General features: G+C 38.5%; 1 protein-coding gene across 1 annotated transcript; it reads right to left on the bottom strand.

Moving 5' to 3' along the window:
* Positions 1 to 375: 375 nt before the first annotated feature.
* znf507 (zinc finger protein 507) lies at positions 376 to 18897 on the bottom strand. The gene is made up of 7 exons (XM_073835841.1): positions 18809 to 18897; positions 12865 to 15026; positions 10563 to 10680; positions 10067 to 10178; positions 8582 to 8686; positions 8368 to 8502; positions 376 to 3583 (listed from the first exon to the last, which is right to left on the bottom strand). Exons 2-7 carry the CDS (start codon positions 15022 to 15024, stop codon positions 3211 to 3213), a joined length of 3003 nt encoding a protein of 1000 aa, XP_073691942.1. The 5' UTR covers positions 15025 to 15026; positions 18809 to 18897; the 3' UTR covers positions 376 to 3210.
* Positions 18898 to 19124: the final 227 nt, after the last annotated feature.

The raw sequence follows: 19124 nt of genomic DNA, 5'->3' as shown, positions 1-19124 counted from the left end.
TTAAGAACCAAGTGTATGAAAACTTTTGAACGGGTTCATTTTTTATAAATTCAACTATTAGTTTTTCTTGTGGACTATATGTAAATGTCTTTTATATGAAATTTCTTATTCAGGTCAGTTGTAAATAAAACATGCATTTTGTATTATCCCCCATATATTTTGGTAAAGTAAGTAACATTTATGTATGTAAGTGTATGTAAACTTTTCACCTCAACTGTATATATTTTAAATATATAATGATGCTCATATAAAATGCTCATTTGCACACAATTTGTTCCTCAATTTTCACGTAAGATAAAGTCCATGTAATTTATAATCTGTGCATTTGATGAAGGTTCAAGTTTGTTGTGTAACTCAAAATGAAGACTCATGGGATGACTGTTGTTCATTCTTTATTACCAAAAAATACACTGGCAAAAATAATGACATTACAGTTTCAAAAGAACAAATAAATAATTATGAACGGAACACTAATATTAAAACAGGGCCCTTTGGACCTCCATACTTGAAAAGGAAAATAGCACTGAGAGGCCTTTAGACTGTAAAAATCCTATCTTTTTTTTCTCTCCTTTGGCATGGCAGCATGTAACACGATGTGCTTGTCTGGAGTTTCGAATGCCAACCGTTCCCTTACACACAGTAAAGACCCTTTTTGATGCACTTTGGCAAGTCAAAGGTCAGTTTTGATTCATTTGCTTTTCTTTTGATTCTTTCTGTAGTGTTTATACAAGTTTTTTAAAAATAGAATTCCTCTACAAAATGTCAGTTTTCTACAGTATATTATACAGCAAGTCACATACAAAACTGTATTACAGTACCATGTGTCCGAATACATTAAACAATTCTCGAGGGCACATTATACAGAATCCGAGACGCCAAAGCACTCGACTCTTGGCTTAAGAATTATGGTATATTTCTGAACTCGAATGAAGCTTATTCAAAGATGAGGCTGTTGAAATGGAAGGCACACTTGTGGCTGAGATGCTGTCCTCGTGATGATTATCAAATCTTGTGACTCATTGTGAAAGACAACAATTGTCTCCAAATAAGCCCTGCTGATTACTTGAAGCATATTGTGTATCTTTAGAAAGAAAAATATAATAATGTTCTAAGAAGAAATGTGAGAAACTACGCCTGGAAGATACAATGTCTATAGGGTGTCTGCCAATTCCTGCCCACAGACCAAAAATAAAAGGGATAATACCAACCGGTAAGTTCTTGATCAATTTGGACTACATCAGCAGAGTGATGGAGAAAATTAAATGCAGTAGCTGGAACACCAAATGAACATTCTAGGAAGTTCAATCTCTCCATGATGCCATTACTTGGAAAGTAGCAAGTGTGCATTATGCACATAAACAACATGACACTTCCTCTAAAACAAACACTCAACAGATGCTTGTGTGCTAAAACAATGAAATAAAGTGAGAAAGCAATTTCAATACTGGTAAATGTTTCTTATCCATTTTCATTATGATGCATATGCTGACATGATTTATATGCAGACCATGCAACTATTTCAGTGACATTTGCGGTTTGAATTGTAAATGAGTACATTAGGTTCAGAATATAATAATCGTGTATGTAAATTCCTATGATTTAATTCCTAAGAGTTAATTTCTCTGATACACTGGGCAGTGTTGAAGCCTGAATGAATTATGGATGCCCTTTTAATCATGCTAATTTTGCATTTTAGACTGTTGACATACAAACATTAAGTGTATGCAAATCATCCCTTGGAAAACATGCTGCATATAAAGTCAAATTGAGGGCCCTTAAAGTCAAAGTCAAGGTCGAAAGAGCAGGGGACAAAAAGTAGTAAATTTGAGGTAGTGATTAAGCAAAATCTCAATTACTAGGAAAATACCGGCGTTGCTGTAGTATCACGATGCCCAAGCCTCAAAATACTGGCTGAGTAGTAACGTTATCAACATGAGACGAAACGCAACACAAAGAAAAACTAAACGATGAACTATTTTTAAATTTGAAAGCATCTTATAAAGCAAAAAATGAAAACTGAGGACTTTTCAGCTTTGTTTTCTAATGTTAACATTCATTATTAGATATAAACTTACAAATTTAAACTTCTTCCTTGAGCTTTCAAGGAAAACTGCACTCTGATACATAAAGAACAATACATTATTAAACTATAATAATATTACAGTAATAGAGGTACCGTGGTACAATTTGGTATCGTGACACTATAGCTGGTATTGTGACAACCCTATAAACTACTGCTTATTTTTATAGAGAAATTTCATTTTGAACCCATTACCCAGTTATAAATTGTAGCTTTTCTATCATTACAGCAGATAAAAAAATGAAAAAACAATTCTAGAACAACATACTCATTAAAAAAAGAAATAATGTGAAAATAGAAAGTGAAGAAACTTGTAGAAACGTCTTCAAGTTTTGGCATTTTTACTTTTTTAAAAGCTTGATATTTTTATATTTATATATATTTAATAATAAACATAATAGTAAATAATATTCTATACATGGATCTTTTTTTAGTTTTTTTCTGTTTCCAATTGTTAATTTCTAAGTAGGGCCTATTTTAAACCTGCGCTGTTTCAATGAGAACACCATTCATTATATATAACATTTATATACAATTTTAAGATACATTCTCAATGATGACTTGTCTTTTGCTCATTTTTGAGCGCAAGACCGATAGCACCATGATTAGACCATAATTAGAAACACGTTTCTAATTTTGGGTGAACGTAATGGAGGGAAACATGCATATAAAATAAATTAGTTTGATAAATATCAAAGCAAACACTGACACTCATTAGAGAGCAAGAAAGAAATCTGCCTCTCTACACGCAAAAATGCGGCATGGTGAGTGCCGGCTTAAAGGTAAACGCACATTAGAAATATAGATATATAAATAATATTACAGTGAACGAGAGAAGCTGCCTTATTTTCATAATGTGTGGACTCTACAATGTATATTGTGAAGAAACGAGGTATACGATGCCTTTGAAATTCACCAATTTGCATAAATCAAAACAAAAGTTACTCTTTCCTCTACTGAACTACTGCTAAAGTACATTTCATTTGTTAACGGTATGATTCTCTGAAATGGTCAAGAACAGTAACGGAACTAACATTAATACAAAGAAAGATCGACTGAAAAAAATTAATGTTTTGAATTGTGCATGTTGCAGAAATGATACAAAAACAGTATGTATGAAAACGTGTGCGTCACTGGCTGCTGCTGGTCTCTGTGGGCTGATTTCCCTGCTGCTCCTTGCTCAGTATGATGCTGATCAGATCTCCCTCATGCTGCTTCATGTGCTCCATCAGCTGCTCTTTACTGGTGGACTCAAAGCCACAGATACAGCAGCAGAAGAGCAGAACGCAGTATTCCATACCTGCCCGTGTCTGCCCCGAGCCGCTCCGCCAAGCCACAGCCCCGCCGGCCTGCTCTCTGCAGGGCGATGACCTCACAGGGTTGCCCTCTGGCCCACCTGTAGCAGAAGCCACCTCAGGTGACTGCTTGTCTTTTCTGCTCAAGACAATATATGGACGCTCCAACCCAGTCTCATGTGTTGACTTCAGAGGTGCAGGAGGAGATCTTAAACCCAGAAGAAAAAAATATAGAAAAAAACAAAATTACTTAAGTATGCCCACTAAAGACTCTTACACGTCTAAAGTGACTGAGCATCTGATGCAAGACTTTTACATGTTGACCTGCCCTGAGTGAGCTGTAAACGGTCATTGTTTCGACGCCGTTTCGAAGACAACAACGTCACCTACAGTAAGCGATTGAGGTTAGAGATGTTCCGATACCCTTTTTTCCTTCGCGATTTCGATACCTGGGCTTAGGGTATCGGCTGATACAGAGTACTGATCCGATATCTGGGTGTGTATCTGTATACTGCCCTCCAAAGGCAAAGCGCAGTAATTACACATTTGGTCAAAATTGAGTTAAGGCTTAAAATGGACTTTGTGACAACTGTTTTGTCTTGTGGCAAAGTCTCCTAGTTTAATTTTGTCCTGTTTCAGAGCAACGAGAGTGTCAACATGTTTGACTTGCGGGTGTAAAAACTTTAAAGGCATTTTTCTCAGTTTCAGTGTTGGCGTAGTTACTGCACTTTGCCTTTGGAGGGCAGTATATACAGTTGTAGATACTACTAGCCCTGTATGCATTGATATAATTATTTTATGCTGTGCTTCAGAATTATCCCCTAAAGCAGTGGTTCTCAACAGGGGGGGGCGTGCCCACCTGGGGGGGCCGGAGAGATCGGAAAAGGGGGCGCAAATTGTTTTTGAGAAAAAACAGACAAGGCATTATTTGGGTACTGGGTGTATTTTATTGCGTTTCACGTTTCATGTAGAACAGATAATCTAAACCGGTGGGCCTCCAGGGTGCCGCGAAATAGCTTAAAATTCATTTAAATATTATCCTAAAATTTCTTCATTTCATTATTAATGTTCTAAATGAAAATGATCAAAGCATGGTCTCTCTCGTGTTCTGTGATTGATTGCTTTGGACTCGACACAGCAAGTTTCATCACACTGTTAAATGCTACAGACTGAACGGCAGCTCAAAACTTTCAACCACTGCACAAATCTTCATTTTAGAGCTGCAAGGGACCAGTGATGCGCGGGTCAATGTATAAACAACCCGAACCCGACCGACGTTTTCAACTAACTCGCCCGCAATTCGGACCGCACAAAAAAAGGAAAATATTGTACCCGACCCGCTTCCTGACCCGCAGGTTTAATATTTGCGACTGACACCAGCGATTATATGCGGCTATATGCGGTGGAGATGCTTCACTGTCAAACATCATTCGGCATTAATTAGGTAATTTTGTCAAAAGAAATGTTCTTGATTACAAGAAAAATACAGATTGTTCTTCTTGTGATTTATTTTCTTTCCTTTATACAGATTTAAATAGTTTGGTTTTTGAAGTAGGCTACTCTGATATGTCAGTGATTCTCCGATGTTAAATATGATCAAGAATTATTTTATTTCGATCTACAGTGTAATAAAAGTTAAGAAAAAGATTAGCCTATAGCCCTAAATATACACTACAAGCTAATTCTTTTTTTCTTAAGAAAGAATATTAAATCAACTTAATAGGCTAGGTTAACGAATTTTCTTATAATAAACATAACGAATGCACTTCAAAACGAAGTTCATATATAAATTCAGAATTCACGAATATGACAAAATATTATTTTATATATATTAATTGTATAGCTATAATAGTTGTATCAAATGAATAAGGAGATTATAGTGCCTTGAATTTATTAAGTAATGTTTAATTTAGTTCGTTTCGCTCTCTGGAAATGTAAAGAAAAAAAAAAAGATAATTTACAGATAATTTACATATTATTGCTTGAATAAACGTTTAAAAATAGTGCTAGAAGTTGCATAATTAAGGAAATTAAACAGACCTAGGCATTTAAAAAGGCATAGCTAGTGAAATGTGTCTAATAATTTCAAAAAGAAAGAGAATCATTGGTCATAATCAAAATATTCGAGACATTTATTAGGAATACCATTTTCTTAATTAATGCTGCATAGGTTTATCCAGTCTAATCGAAGTGTGCGTCTCTCCCCCGACTTTCCCAACAAAAATCCCACCCCCTCTCAGAAAATACATAAAACTGATATTACTGAGCTATATGTGTTTAAAAGTAGCCTATTAAAATGGTACAATGGCATTGCTCAGTTCAACGTGTTGGGAAATCGGGCATTTTGTCCCGCGTCCGCATTTATTCAACAGTTAATAACTCTTAACATTCAAATGGTAAATATTATTCAGCCAATAAAGTGTAGGTCTATGTACTATATAAATTACAAAGGTTTAATTGGCATCTTTATTTCAAACGACCGGACCGACCGCGACCCAAATATCATTAAAAATATTTTTGGATGACTCGTAACCGCAGGCACCCGCTCATTTTGGATCAGCCCGCGCATCACTGCAAGGGACATATTTTTTAGTCTCGCTCCCGCAAGTTTCTGTCCCACTCCTGCAGAAATATATGTTATTTCGTCCTGCTCCCGTCCGTGACATTCATGTTTTGTCCCACTTCCACCCGCAGTGCAGGTCATTACTTCATCTCTTGGCTGCATGAAACAAACGTTGCGCTAATGTAGAGGTAAAGACAATCAGCTTTATAGTAACAAACTTGCGCGTGCCTAATGTATGACACTCTTGTATATCAGAGTCGTACATTAGGCACGCATAAGTCCGCTATTGAATCACAAACTATTCATGCTTTCGGGGCACTGATCCATAGATCCACATTTTTTCGTGAAATTTTAAAATATTTGTGTAGTTGTCAAAATTAATTTCCTGCGAGTGTTTTATAATAGATGTTCACCCCTAGAGGAGGATCTTGTGAGTGTCAGTGGGGTTTATTCACGTATTTGCTGTATTTTTCATTTGTATTTATATTTTGTAATGGATACAAACAGTAGATATTCAGTCAGTCCAGTTTAAATGACAGGTGCACTTACTTAAGAAAAAGTAATCTGAAGTTGTAAAGTCTGAATTAAAGATTTCAGGAGCTTTAAATCTGTGTGTGTGTATGTGTGTATAGGGTACGATTTACCGAGGGGGATTTCCCCCCCTCTGGTCTATGCATCCCTGCCTCTGCTTAATTATTTTTATCCACGGTGTGGATAATACGTCCCGCTAACCCGCTCCTACGTCCCGATCTAAATCAAATTATTCGCGATACGCGCTTTAAAGTGGTCTAAATCAAATGATTTCCCATACGCGCTTGAAGTTGAACGTTCTGAATCAAATGATTCGCGATCCGATTGGAGCGCTTCGAAACAGTGAATCTTTTTGCGACGCAGTGGTTCACTGATTCGGAGTTTCCAAAAAGCTCCGTTGATACCTTGCTCACTTTCTCTATAAAATCTATTTGTTGTTTGAAAATAAATCATTACTATTAATAGACCTAACTAAGGATGTTTTTATTAAATTGTGATCACATAATACATCCAAGATGTAGGCGACTTTGTTTCCTCAGCAGAACACAAACAAAGATTTTTAACGAAAACCGGTGCAGTCTGCCAGCCAAATAATGGCAGTAGATGGGCACCAAACCTTTAAAAGTAAACAAAAACATGCACAGACAAATCCAAATTACACCCTGTGACTCGTGACGATACATTGATGTCCTAAGACACGAAACGATCGTTTTTTGTGAGAAACTGAACAGTATTTATATAAATGTAAAAAATATGTAAAAAACCTTTGATACACAGTCACGTCCATCTCTCCTGAGCACGAGCTCATCATCCGGCTCGTGACGTGTAAACGCGCTCTGGCGTAGTATACGCAAACGCCGTAAGCGATCTGTGGCATGTATACAACACTCGTTGTTTACACAGAGCACAGAGATTGTGGGTATAGCGGCTATTCAAAATGGTAATTACTTGTGCTTATCCTGATTGTTTAAACCGATTTAAAGCTAAAAGATTACGTTTGCTTGTGCAAACTCATCCGGGACGTTTCACTGATTTTCCCTTACGGCGTTTGCGTATTTTACGTGATGCTAAAGTGCCTGATGCTAAAGTCGTGCTCATGACAGATGGACGTGGCTGTGTATCGAAGGTAAAAAATGATATAAATACTGTTCAGTTTCTCGCAAAAACGATCGTTTCGTGTCTTAGGACATCAGTGTATCGTCACGAGTCGCAGAGTGTAATTTGGATTTGTCTGTGCATGTTTTTGTTTACTTTTAAAGGTCTGGTGCCCATCCACGTCCATTATTTGGCTGGCAGACTGCACCGGTTTTCGTTAAAAATCTTTGTTTGTGTTTTTCTGAGGAAACAAAGTTACCTACATCTTGGATGCCCTGGGGGAAAGCAGATAAACATCAAATTTTCATTTTTGGGTGAACTATCCCTTTAAGAAGACAGAGGTTTTTAAAAGTGATTCTGTTTTAAACTTCAGAAGCACAAACAGCTGAAAACTTAGCAAGTTCAGTTTGGGAAATCCGTTTAAAGTACATTTCAACTGATTTAAAACTCAGATTTAAAGATTTGTTGGAGTCATTACTCAAAACATGTTTACAGACATCTCTGCAATGAACGTTTTCTCTAGTGGTAAAAAATTAATGTGGGGGCAGTCGTGGCCTAATGGTTAGAGAGTCGGACTTGTAACCCAAAGGTTGCGGGTTCGAGTCTCAGGTCTGGCAAGGCACAAAACCTCCAACTGGGCACCCCCCAGGCTGGAAACCGGATATAAAATTTACAAATGCCCGTGCCCAGTCTTAAGGGAAAATAAGGTGGATAAATCGCACAGAATTATAATTATAGACATGTTTAGAGCAAAAGAAAAGATGCTCAAACGAAACGATCTATATTGTAAAGGGACTTCTTACCGGCTGCTCTGGGAAATGGCCTCATTGATGGCCTTGTTGACTTGCTCATAGTTGTAGTTCTGATCTCCAGCGTGTTTCCACATATGCGATTTGAGAGATGGTGGGTGGCTGCACACGTAACCACACAACGAGCACCTGTAGCACAGAATGAAGATTACGACCCATCTCCACTTCAAGTCAAGTTCTATATACCAGCTCAGTGTTTGTTGCTCACCTGTACTGCTCCAGCAGCTGCATGGCTTGGTGTTCCTGTGGATGTCTCTTCATGTGGCTCTTGAGGCTATTCATATTAGTTGTGGCGAAATCACAGCTGCAGCACCTAGAGGGGTCGAGCAGCACAGGATAAACAATTAGAGTGGCACAAGGCCGCGGTTTGAAAAGAAACCTTCTAGGGCACCTGTCAAGAGGGGTCAGGTGATGTTTGTTTGTGCCGTAATTTGCGTTTTGTGTGTGCGGCCGTGTGTTTGAACGTTTGGAGGGCTGCATTTGAAGAACAATGAAAGGCTGTTTGTAGAGAGGCTGAACTCAAAGCACTGCTTGCAGCAAACGCAATACATCGCAGGTCTTGAATGGATCCTGCAGCTGTGTTAAAAGGACCCTCTCTCTCAGAAGCTCTGTTTGAAATTATCATGGGTGAGCAGAATGTGTCACAACACACAAAGAGACCATAATGGAACCTTGAGGTGTTTATTTGAGCTTGCATGCGATCGGGTGAGTATGTGCGTTTGCCTTAAAAAGGAAAAGATCTGGTTCTTTTATAACATATAAGAGCTTTACACAACGCATAGCCTTATCTTGAGCACCACTGCACCCTTGTGGTCATAACTGGTAATGCTTTCATTTCCAGCCAAATGTAATACAATGCATCTGATTCTTTTTGCCTAGTTCTCCTTGTGTAAGATTTCTAATGTTTTTGAAGAAGTCTCTTCTGCTCACCAATCCTGCATTTATTGGATCCGAAGCACAGCAAAAAGTGAAACTCTGAAATATTTTTACTATTTAAAATAACTGTTTTATAATTGAATATATTTTAAAATGTAATTTATTCCTGTGATTTTAAAGGAACACTCCACTTTTTTTGGAAATAGGCTCATTCTCCAACTCCCCCTGAGTTAATAAGTTGATTTTTACTGTTTTGAAATCCATTCAGCCGTTCTCCTGTTCTGGCGATATCACTTTTAGCATAGCTTAGCATAGATCATTGAATCCTATTAGACCAATAGCATCACGTTCAAAAATGACCAACGAGTTTCCATATTTGTTGTATTTAATACTTGACTCTTCTGTAGTTATATCGTGTACTAAGACCGGTGGAAATGCAAAGCTGTGATTTTCTAGGCTGATAAGATTAGAAACCACACTCCCATTCCGGCGTAATAGTCAAGGAAGTTTGCTGCCGTAATATGGCCGAAGCAGGCGGAGTATTATCAGAAATGAGTTCCCAGCTAGTTTAGCATTTGCACATGTGCTGCGTGGTATTACTGCTCCTGCTTCAGCCTTATTACGGCAGCAAACTTCCTTGACTATTACGCTGGAATGGGAGTGTAGTTCCTAATCGTATCGGCCTAGAAAATTTAAGCTTTGCATTTCCACCGGTCTTAGTACACGATATAACTACAGAAGAGTCAAGTTTTAAATACAACAAATATATATTCATTCTTATATTCAATGAGTATGAACAAAGCAATTTTCCCCAAACCTGTATGGTTTATCAGAGTTGTGGATTCGTCGATGGTTGCGCACCCCAACATACGTGGAGCTGGTGTAGTCACACACATCGCACTTGAAAACACTCTGCTCACCAACCGAATCTGAGGAAAAAAGAGAAATACACAAAAATCAGAAAAACAAAATGAATGTCTTCAAGTTCAAAGTTGTTAAATAACCACCAGCAATGTGGAGAAAAAGCCAGACAGCATACAATTGGCTGAGGGTAGAAATATGCTAATACGGGACAGTCTGTCAGCAGTATGACATCCAATCATCGCTTAAAACCTGCCCCTCCACAATCGACCACAAGCTTGCAATGACCACATCTCAAAATCCTATGTTTATCTTTTTCAATAATCTGTTACAGTCAAATGTGTCAAAATGTGAAAAAAAGATCTGTCGCTTCTTCTGTTCCATCAAGACTATATGTAGAAGGTTCTGGAAAACTGCTTTTGTGTTCCACTGGAGATTTGTTCAGTTCTTACCATCATCTGTTATCTTGGCTGGCTCCTCAATGATTGCTGTGCTTTCAGCGACGTGGGTCAGTGTGCTGCTGATGTTGTCTATCCCATGCCCATCTCTCTCGTGGTTTCTCAGCTGACTCTGAAAGAGGTATTAATAAAACCATCATCAGTGCTTCATAAGGAGGAAGTTTATTAATAAAGCAGAAGGAAGGGAGCGCAGCGCACTCCAATATTAGAAACTCTAGTACGCCAATCTTTTACATGAAGTCAAATTAATACTTGCTCCCCACTCAGAACAGTTGGGACCTCCTTAAATATGTATTGCCCACAAGAACATGCAAAGGTAATTCAATAAAGTTCAAATCAAAGAGATTATGTAGTACTTTTTAAGATATAATTTCAATGATGGTTGTTTTTTATATTTTTACCCAGGTTCTGGTTAGTTTTTCTGCACTCTAAAAAATATTGGGTTATTGTTTTTTTAACCCAAATGCTGGGTTCAGCTTGTTGGGTCATTTTATTGGGTTATTTTTAATATATATATATTTTTTTTTTTACCCAGGTGCTGGGTAGATTTTCTGCACTCTAGAAAATGCTGGGTTATTGTTTTTTTTGTTTTTTTTTTACCCAAATGATGGGTTCAGCTTGTTGGGTCATTTTATTGGGTTATTTTTAATATTTTTTTTACCCAGGTACTGGGTAGTTTTTCTGCAACTAAGCTTCTGGGTTTTTAAAGGAACACTCCACTGTTTTTAGAAATAGGCTCATTTTCCAACTCCCCCCGAGTTAATAAGTTGAGTTTTACCGTTTTGAGATCCATTCAGCCATTCTCCTGTTCTGGCGATATCACTTTTAGCATAGCTTAGCATAGATCATTGAATCCTATTAGACCAATAGCATCGCATTCAAAAATAACCAATATTTGTCCTATTTAAAACTCGACTCTTCTGCAGTTATATCGTGTGCTAAGACCAGCGGAAAATGTAAAGATGCAATTTTCTAGGCCAATAAGATTAGGAACTACACTCCCATTCCGGTGTAATAGTCAAAGAAGTTTGCTGCCGTAATATGGATGCAGCAGGCACAGTAATATCACACAGCGCCTGAAATTAGTTCCCAGCTAGGTAACTTCCAACGAGGAACGCTCCCTGTGCATGCAGTTGGTCACGTTGTGCTGCGTGATATTACGCTGAGCTGCTTCCTTGACTATTACACCGGAATGGGAGTGTAGATCCTAATCTTATCAGCCTAGAAAATCGCATCTTTACATTTTCCGCCGGTCACGGTTATATCAGTACACGATATAACTGCAGAAGAGTCAAGTTTTAAATACCGAAACTCTGTCATTTTTGAACGTGATGCAACTGGTCTAATAGGATTAAATGATCTATGCTAAGCTATGCTAAAAGTGATATCGCCAGAACAGGAGAATGGCTGAATGGATTTCAAAACGCTAAGAATCAACTTATTAACTCGGGGGGAGTTGGAGAATTAGCCTATTTCCAAAAAAAGTGGAGTGTTCCTTTAATGCGTTTTTTTTTTTTTTTTTTTTAATACCCAACCGCTGGTTTTAGCCTGTGTTCAACAAAACAACCCAGCTGCTGAGTGGGGCTTTTTGCGTCCACTACAGGAGAGAGTGGTTCTAAGCGCCGCCGATTTGGTGCACATCTTCATCAAAATAAAAGGTTTGTATACATTTTATTTCATTCATAAAGTCTTTACTGTGTTGTAAGTTATATTATTTTACGCAACGCAACATACAAGGACGAGATGTCAGTCAGCTGCGTCTGCAGGGGTAATTACGCATGACGCTTTCACGACAGGACCACACATGCTTATGAAGCTGCTGACGCCTTCTTTACAATCAGAGAAATGCACATATGCGTCATGGTACTCTCATAATTGTGTGTCAAAGACTAACATAGAAGAGAATTTTTTTTTTTTTTGAATGAAGACATTATTTTTGTTTTCTTTGCGCACGAAAAGTATTCTCATAGCTTCATAAAAGTACAGTTGAACCACTGATGTCACATGGACTATTTTAGCAATGTCCTTACTACCTTTCTGGACCTTGAATGTGTCAGTTGTGTTGCCGTCTATGCAGGGTCAGAAAGCTCTCGAATTTTAACAAAATCATCTTAATTTGTGTTCCGAAGATGAACGAAGGTCTCACGGGTTTGCAATGACATAAGGGTAAGTAATTAATGACAGAATTTTCATTCTTGGTGAACTATCCCTTTAAAAAGTCTCAATACAGGCACATTAGAATGAATTACTTTCTCAATGTTTATTTCCACCAGATAGGCTTGTTTTCTTTCCTCACCTTGTAATGGAACCTCTCTGCGCACTGTTTGCAGTTATACATGCGAGGCTTGAAATGGTGGATCATGTGACGCTCCAGGTCCTTGCTGTCACAGGCTATATGCTCACAGATGGGACACTGGTAGGGCTGTCTTTGTCTATGTACGCGTAGGTGCTGCTTCATGTAACCCTTGTTTCCACTGCTGTACAGACACAGTCGACAGCGGTAGGGCCTTTCGCTCCCAGCAATATATTCCACCAGACCGTCTGTAGTGGAAATGTCTCCAGGCACAGCAGCACCCCCAGAAACTCCACCTCCATGTTGGCTTTGGGCATTGTCCTGCAACTCCTTCAGAATGTCCTCGTCTGAAGTGTTTTGGTCTGAGCGCTCTTGCAGTCGCTCGATGACGGTCAAAAGAGACATGCTGATTCCAGCTTTGGAGGGTCCCTCGACCAGTACATCTCGAGAATCTTTTGAACTCTGGAGGCCAAGGTTAAGAAGAGCACCTGCATCTCCAACTGCAGTAACAAGCTCTTCTGAGGATGCCTTAGGGTTGGTGGTATCAGCAATCTCTATAATTCTCTGGCCCGTGTCGGGGCTTTGAGTACTCTGGTCATGGATACCTTTTGGAGTGATTTTGCTAAGCTCTGTGGCCCTCATGGGCATTGCCACCAATGCCTCAGCTGCTAAAGAATGCAGCCGAAGAGATTCGGAGTAAGTCCTCCTCCGAACCGGTGGCACGTTTTCATCTGAGGGAGAACTTGAAGACACTGACTCTTCCTCCTGGTGTTGATCTTCTCCACTCCAGGTGATAACAACCTCCTCTTTTTGTTTGTAGTATACAGGGAGGTCTTGGCTCTCTAACTCTGCCTCCTCAGAGGCAAGGAGGGTCTTGTCTCCTCCAACTTCTGGGCTAAGTAGAAGAGGTTTGCTTGACACTGGTTCCTCAGCACAGGGAAGGCGTTCCACAATGACGTTGACGTGGCCTGCGCTGTTGCCACTGCAGTTGATAATCTTCTGCGCAGAGGACAGAAGGCTGTCGGAGCTTGCTTGTTGGCTCTCAGTCTCCAACTCCAGCTCCATTTGTGCTTCTGGTGTCACCTGGACCTCCACCAATGGCTCCTCTGGGTCTTTAAGAGAATACATTTGACTAATCACTGGGATTTTGGTCTCTAGTGCTTTCATTTCTTTCTTTTCCCCTTGACACTTTAGTTCAGGTGAAGCACACAGCTCTAGCTGAAGGCTGGAGGAGCCATGAATGGTCTGAGGTTTTCCTCCAACAGCTGCGAGGACTACTATGGTATCCTCTTTACTTGTTGGAACTAAATGAGGACTGGAGCTTTGTACAGTACCAGGACAATCTGTCTCATCTTCAAATATGGGATACGAGCAGTCAACCAGGCCAGCGTGTTTCCACGCATGGGTCTTCAAATTGCGCTGTTGTCTGCATTCATAGTTGCAGATGAGACAACGGTACCTGCCCTGCTCAAAGCTGTACCACTTCTTCGGCGTGGACGTCTTTTCTGATTCCAAGTTGCTCGCCTTCAAAACCGCCATCCTTTGGTGAACACTTCTTGCAGATGCTATACCTTGCTCATCCAGGATGTGTCTGGCATGATCGCCCTCCTCCAGGTGGAGTCTTACATGTGCCACCAGCTCCTCTTGATGGTTTGAAGTGAACTGGCACTCTGAGCACATGAGGATGAGGTCACTGTGCTGCTCGTCATGAAGCAGCAGATGTTCTTTCAACAGCTCCAATGTAGGAGAGATAAATCGGCAAATACTGCACTGGTAGCACGTGACCGTGCGAGTGCCTAAACTCAAAGCCTCCTGTTCGAACGCATGCCCAGGTGTGCTGCTGGATGTTGGGTGGTCGTCCCTTTGTTCTCTGGGTCTCTTACAATGTGTGAGCCCTTCAGTGTTGTCCCTGCTGTCTGGGACAGGTACAGAAGCACAGGTCATCAAGGGTCTCTTTTTCCCAGAAACGGTGCAACGCCTTGGCCGCTTTTCCACAATCTTGCTGAGCTTCTCAATGACCTGAATAAGGGAGTCAGCAGCCTGCTTTTGCTGCTGCCGTTGCTGGTCCTCGGCACCATGAAGACGTCTGTCGGGAATGAAGACAGTATCCTGCTGGCCTCTAGAGTGAGGCACAAGGACAGCAACTCCACTGCTGTCCTCCATTCCTGCAGAATGAATAAAACACATGCAAAAATGTGAATGTGAAAGTAAACAAGAACTTCAAGCTTTCACAAAGTTGAGAAATGCTAGATTGGGAACGGTTTGACAGTCATTTTTAACTGTGTGTGTGTGTGTGTGTGTGTGTGTGTGTGTGTGTGTCAACTGATAGAGGCCCTCCTTACATATTTACAAGAATAGCCATTACTTCACAAACCTATAAATATCGGCCACTAGTTACCATCTAGTAAATCAGTCTAGTTTTTTTTTTTTTTCATGACAGATTAAGCGATTTCTGAAACAAAAATAGACTGTTCTGTGAGAGCTGGTTTTAAGTAATACTTGTTTGATGTGTTACAATATGGTATGACATAGTCCGAAAAATGATATAGATGAATAGATATTTCATCACACAGGCTAATATATGGGCCATTCTATAGAATTGGTCTAAAGTCAGAGTTGGAAATGTCTTGAGAAAATGTGTCTTTTTCCAAAAAAATTGTATGTATGCAAATTGTGTCATATCCAAAGTACACATTTCTGGTAACTGTGCCGTTAATACTCAAATTGTATTTTCATAGATTTTGGAATATGTGTCCTCTCCCCAAATTTGTCACTACCAAAACACAGTAATAATATTTTAAAATTTTGACGTATTAAGATTTAGCTTACATTTAGGTTGTAAATATATATATATATATATATATATATATATATATATATATATATTGCCATTTTATTAACACTTTGTCAAAGGTAAATCCATTATAATTGCATTTTTAACAATATTTCATGTGTGATTTATGAGATGTTGTTTTTTAATTCAATTATTCTTTTTAAAAGGCAAAAAGTTGATCATACTGATTTCAAAGTTAATTAATTCATTTCATTAGTTTGCATACATTGAACCAAAAACTATCATAACATCTTAGTTGATTATTTAGTATACTTTATTTTTGACAAAACATCTGATGTTTCGGTAGTAATAGCACAGTAATGCTTTACTAACCACATCACATTACAGAATTTTAACTTGCATATTAAATCACTACTAAAACATACCAAAATACAAAAAAATGCACACTACAATTTTGTTTATTTCCCCCAAATATGAAGATAATGTGTTGCCTTTTGTCACTACCAAAACAAAGAAGACATGTTTCAGTCGTGACAATTCTATGGGATAACACCCAAAAAACAAAGATGTCACTACCGAACCTCAGCCAAATGTTTTGGTAATGACTGATTTTAGATTACAATTTTAGATACTTTTGAACCTAACTCAAAGATTCTAATCAGCACATGGTTCTGACACTACTAATGATTTTACACAATCTTGCTGAACTTCTCAATGACCTGAATAAGAGAGTCGGCAGCCTGCTTTTGTAATGTGATGTCTAATTAAACATATAAAAACTGCTACGGAATAACTCCCAAAAGTGTGCTCAATTGCAGAAAAAAGGGGTTTGTTAGCATTGTTCTTTAGAAACTTTTAAACACACACAGGAATATTTCCTGATCATACATTTATAGATTTAGTTAAAATCAGTATCGAACAATAAGACATGAAGTTACATAAAGTTTCATAATTTACAAAGAAAAAAATAGATTTTTTTTTTTACTTCATTTTTTTAAAGAATTAAAAAAAATTAGGGGTGGGCATAGATTAATTTTTTTTAATCTAGATTAATCTAGATTAAATCTTGGAATTAATCTAGATTAATCTAGATTAAAATGGCTAATTTGAATTCTGCAGAAGGCATTTTCAGAATGTGTGTGCTACCCAAATAATGACTAAAAGTAAGTCTTCGAGAACGGGCCAGGTGGCGCATTAGACCAGGCGCTCATCTCCTGTTTCCAAAATGCATCACAAACTGCTTGACGATTGCATTTACAACATAATTACCTATACAAACTTGTGTAACCAAGTACTTCTGCGCAAAAGGCTGCACGACGTGCGCGTTGCCGTTAAATACACAGACGCGCACGGGCATGGATTTCTGCGTGCATAGTCTTCCATTAAACTGCGTTGCTTTTAGAAGCGTCAATTCAGTTGTTGCATATAGTTTAATGTCTTTATTTCGGGATTATCAAAGTAAATTATAACTCAAACTTGAGATTTTACTGGGGCACAGCAGATTTTCACTGGGGCACGTGCCCCAGTAAAAAGGGTCTAGCAACGCACCTGCCCTGAAGCGGCTTCATAGCTGCATCCATGTTTGCACGTCTCATTTGATGTGGTAATTTCACAGAAGTTGAAGACTCGTTCTCGCCTCCTACAGTGCAATTCCACTAGGTATACGTCATCCGCGCTAAAATATCAAGGTGAAAGTCATCATAGCTTACGTAGTTTAGACCCAGCTCCCAACCCAACTTTGAGAATAGATTAACGGCGATATTTTTTTTATCGCCCGATAAGAGTCTCACGTTAACGCCGATAACGGCCCACCACTAAAACAAATACTTTTAAAAACAACAATGAGAAAAAATACAAAAATTATTTAAATATCATTTTCATAAGTTGAAATTTAGGGGTTGGGTTTAGGGTTTGGGACAGCCACCTCCTAATTGAAAGTAGCCAATAACTCATGATTTTATATTTATTAAGCCTACTAATATTATATAATATTAATTATAATATTAATATGAAATATTATTGTGGGTTTCAATAGATAATAGAAAGATCTTAATAAACATCAAAGATTTGAGTAATTAAATGCTTAGCTTATGGCTAATTTTGACTTTAGTGCATTTTATTAGTAGTAGTATTAGCGTAATTATTATTATTTTATTAGTAATACTGTTGTTTTTACAGAAACATTTAATGACCAAAAACAATCCAAGTATTACCACCTGCTCATAATTCTGTTTAATATTACAAACATGTACGCATTCATTTTTGTGCATGGTTGACACATTTTAGCTCTAATAATTAAAAACAAAACACACACCTGATGCACCTGAAAACCCAGATTACTGTGTCAGGTATTATTTTGCAATAATGAATGACTGTAACGTCGCTTAGGGATATTTCAAATTCCTAAATTACTTTTAATAGGTCTGACTCATGAGTCGAATTTTCACTTTCTTAAAACATTTGCTAGCACTTCTGCATTTTTGACCTACAGTTAAAAAGGAAGTTATGTAGTACTACGCCGAATCAAAACAAAAACACGTGGGGCATGAACACATGTAAAAGCATGCATTTGTTCTACTGTAACTGATAACAAGCAAGGTTATACATGTTTACAACACAAGAGTGCGAAAATGACATATTTATCATTTTGGGTGAACTTTCCCTTTAAGATAATTTAGGCCTGTATGTTGTATATATTCAAAATTTACACTATTATGGGTTTGTTAAAAAGCAACAAGTAATAGTCAAAAGCAAAAATCGACAAGAGAAACCACGAATGGTGAAGGGGTTAAAAATAAACACCATGTCTCTCTGCGCGACAGTAACGTTACATGAAGACATGAGGAGTTGACGGATGTTTATAGACACAGACCTAATGACAGATCCATAACACGTGCACATCAATCTCGGATAATCGGTGTGAGGTAGTTGAGCTGAAGTTTAGCAGGGTGTGTGTTTAAACAACATGGTGTCCGTGATAACCGTGGAGACGAAACGTGAGAAAGGGACAGGACGTGTCTGACAACAGCAGCACACAGCACACACATGCACATGCACGCTTTACAGTTCAACATGAGCTGTAAAAAACAACAGTGCAGTTTAATAAACAGCTCTGAGTCATGCGACTGTCACAAGCATCCGAACGCTACTTACTGAAGCAGCAGTTATGTCTGATCTTTGGTCTCGAAGCTCGTGATGCGTTGCTTTTTTATTCCTGGGGTGTAAAAGTGCTTCACTCTGGACTCAAAATGGCGAGAATGGAGCGCTGATCACGTGACACGCTGCAGGTCATGTGACCGTGGAAAGTGACATCAGCCAGAAACACCTGCCGCCGCTTGAAGATGACTTTGGAAAGAAGTTCTCACGCTCTACTTTTTGTAATTATTCATTCCTTTACTTTATGCTATGTATGAAGTGCTAATTTAATAATATTGCAAATTGATTGTAGGCTACTTTATTATACGAGAAA

The sequence above is a fragment of the Garra rufa genome, chromosome 3, assembly GCF_049309525.1.
Source record: "Garra rufa chromosome 3, GarRuf1.0, whole genome shotgun sequence".
NCBI lineage: Eukaryota > Metazoa > Chordata > Actinopteri > Cypriniformes > Cyprinidae > Garra > Garra rufa.
Note: the sequence above shows the minus strand (reverse complement) of the source record. Positions and strands in the feature narration are given on the sequence as shown.

Excerpts from the sequence above, each read along its gene's own strand:
- znf507 (XM_073835841.1), bottom strand. The coding sequence starts at position 15,024 with ATGGAGGACAGCAGTGGAGTTGCTGTCCTTGTGCCTCACTCTAGAGGC. Across the intron at positions 10,179-10,562 it reads AGCCAAGATAACAGATGATG|ATTCGGTTGGTGAGCAGAGT; the intron begins GTAAGAACTGAA and ends TTTTTTCCTCAG. Across the intron at positions 3,584-8,367 it reads GCCATTTCCCAGAGCAGCCG|ATCTCCTCCTGCACCTCTGA; the intron begins GTAAGAAGTCCC and ends TCTGGGTTTAAG.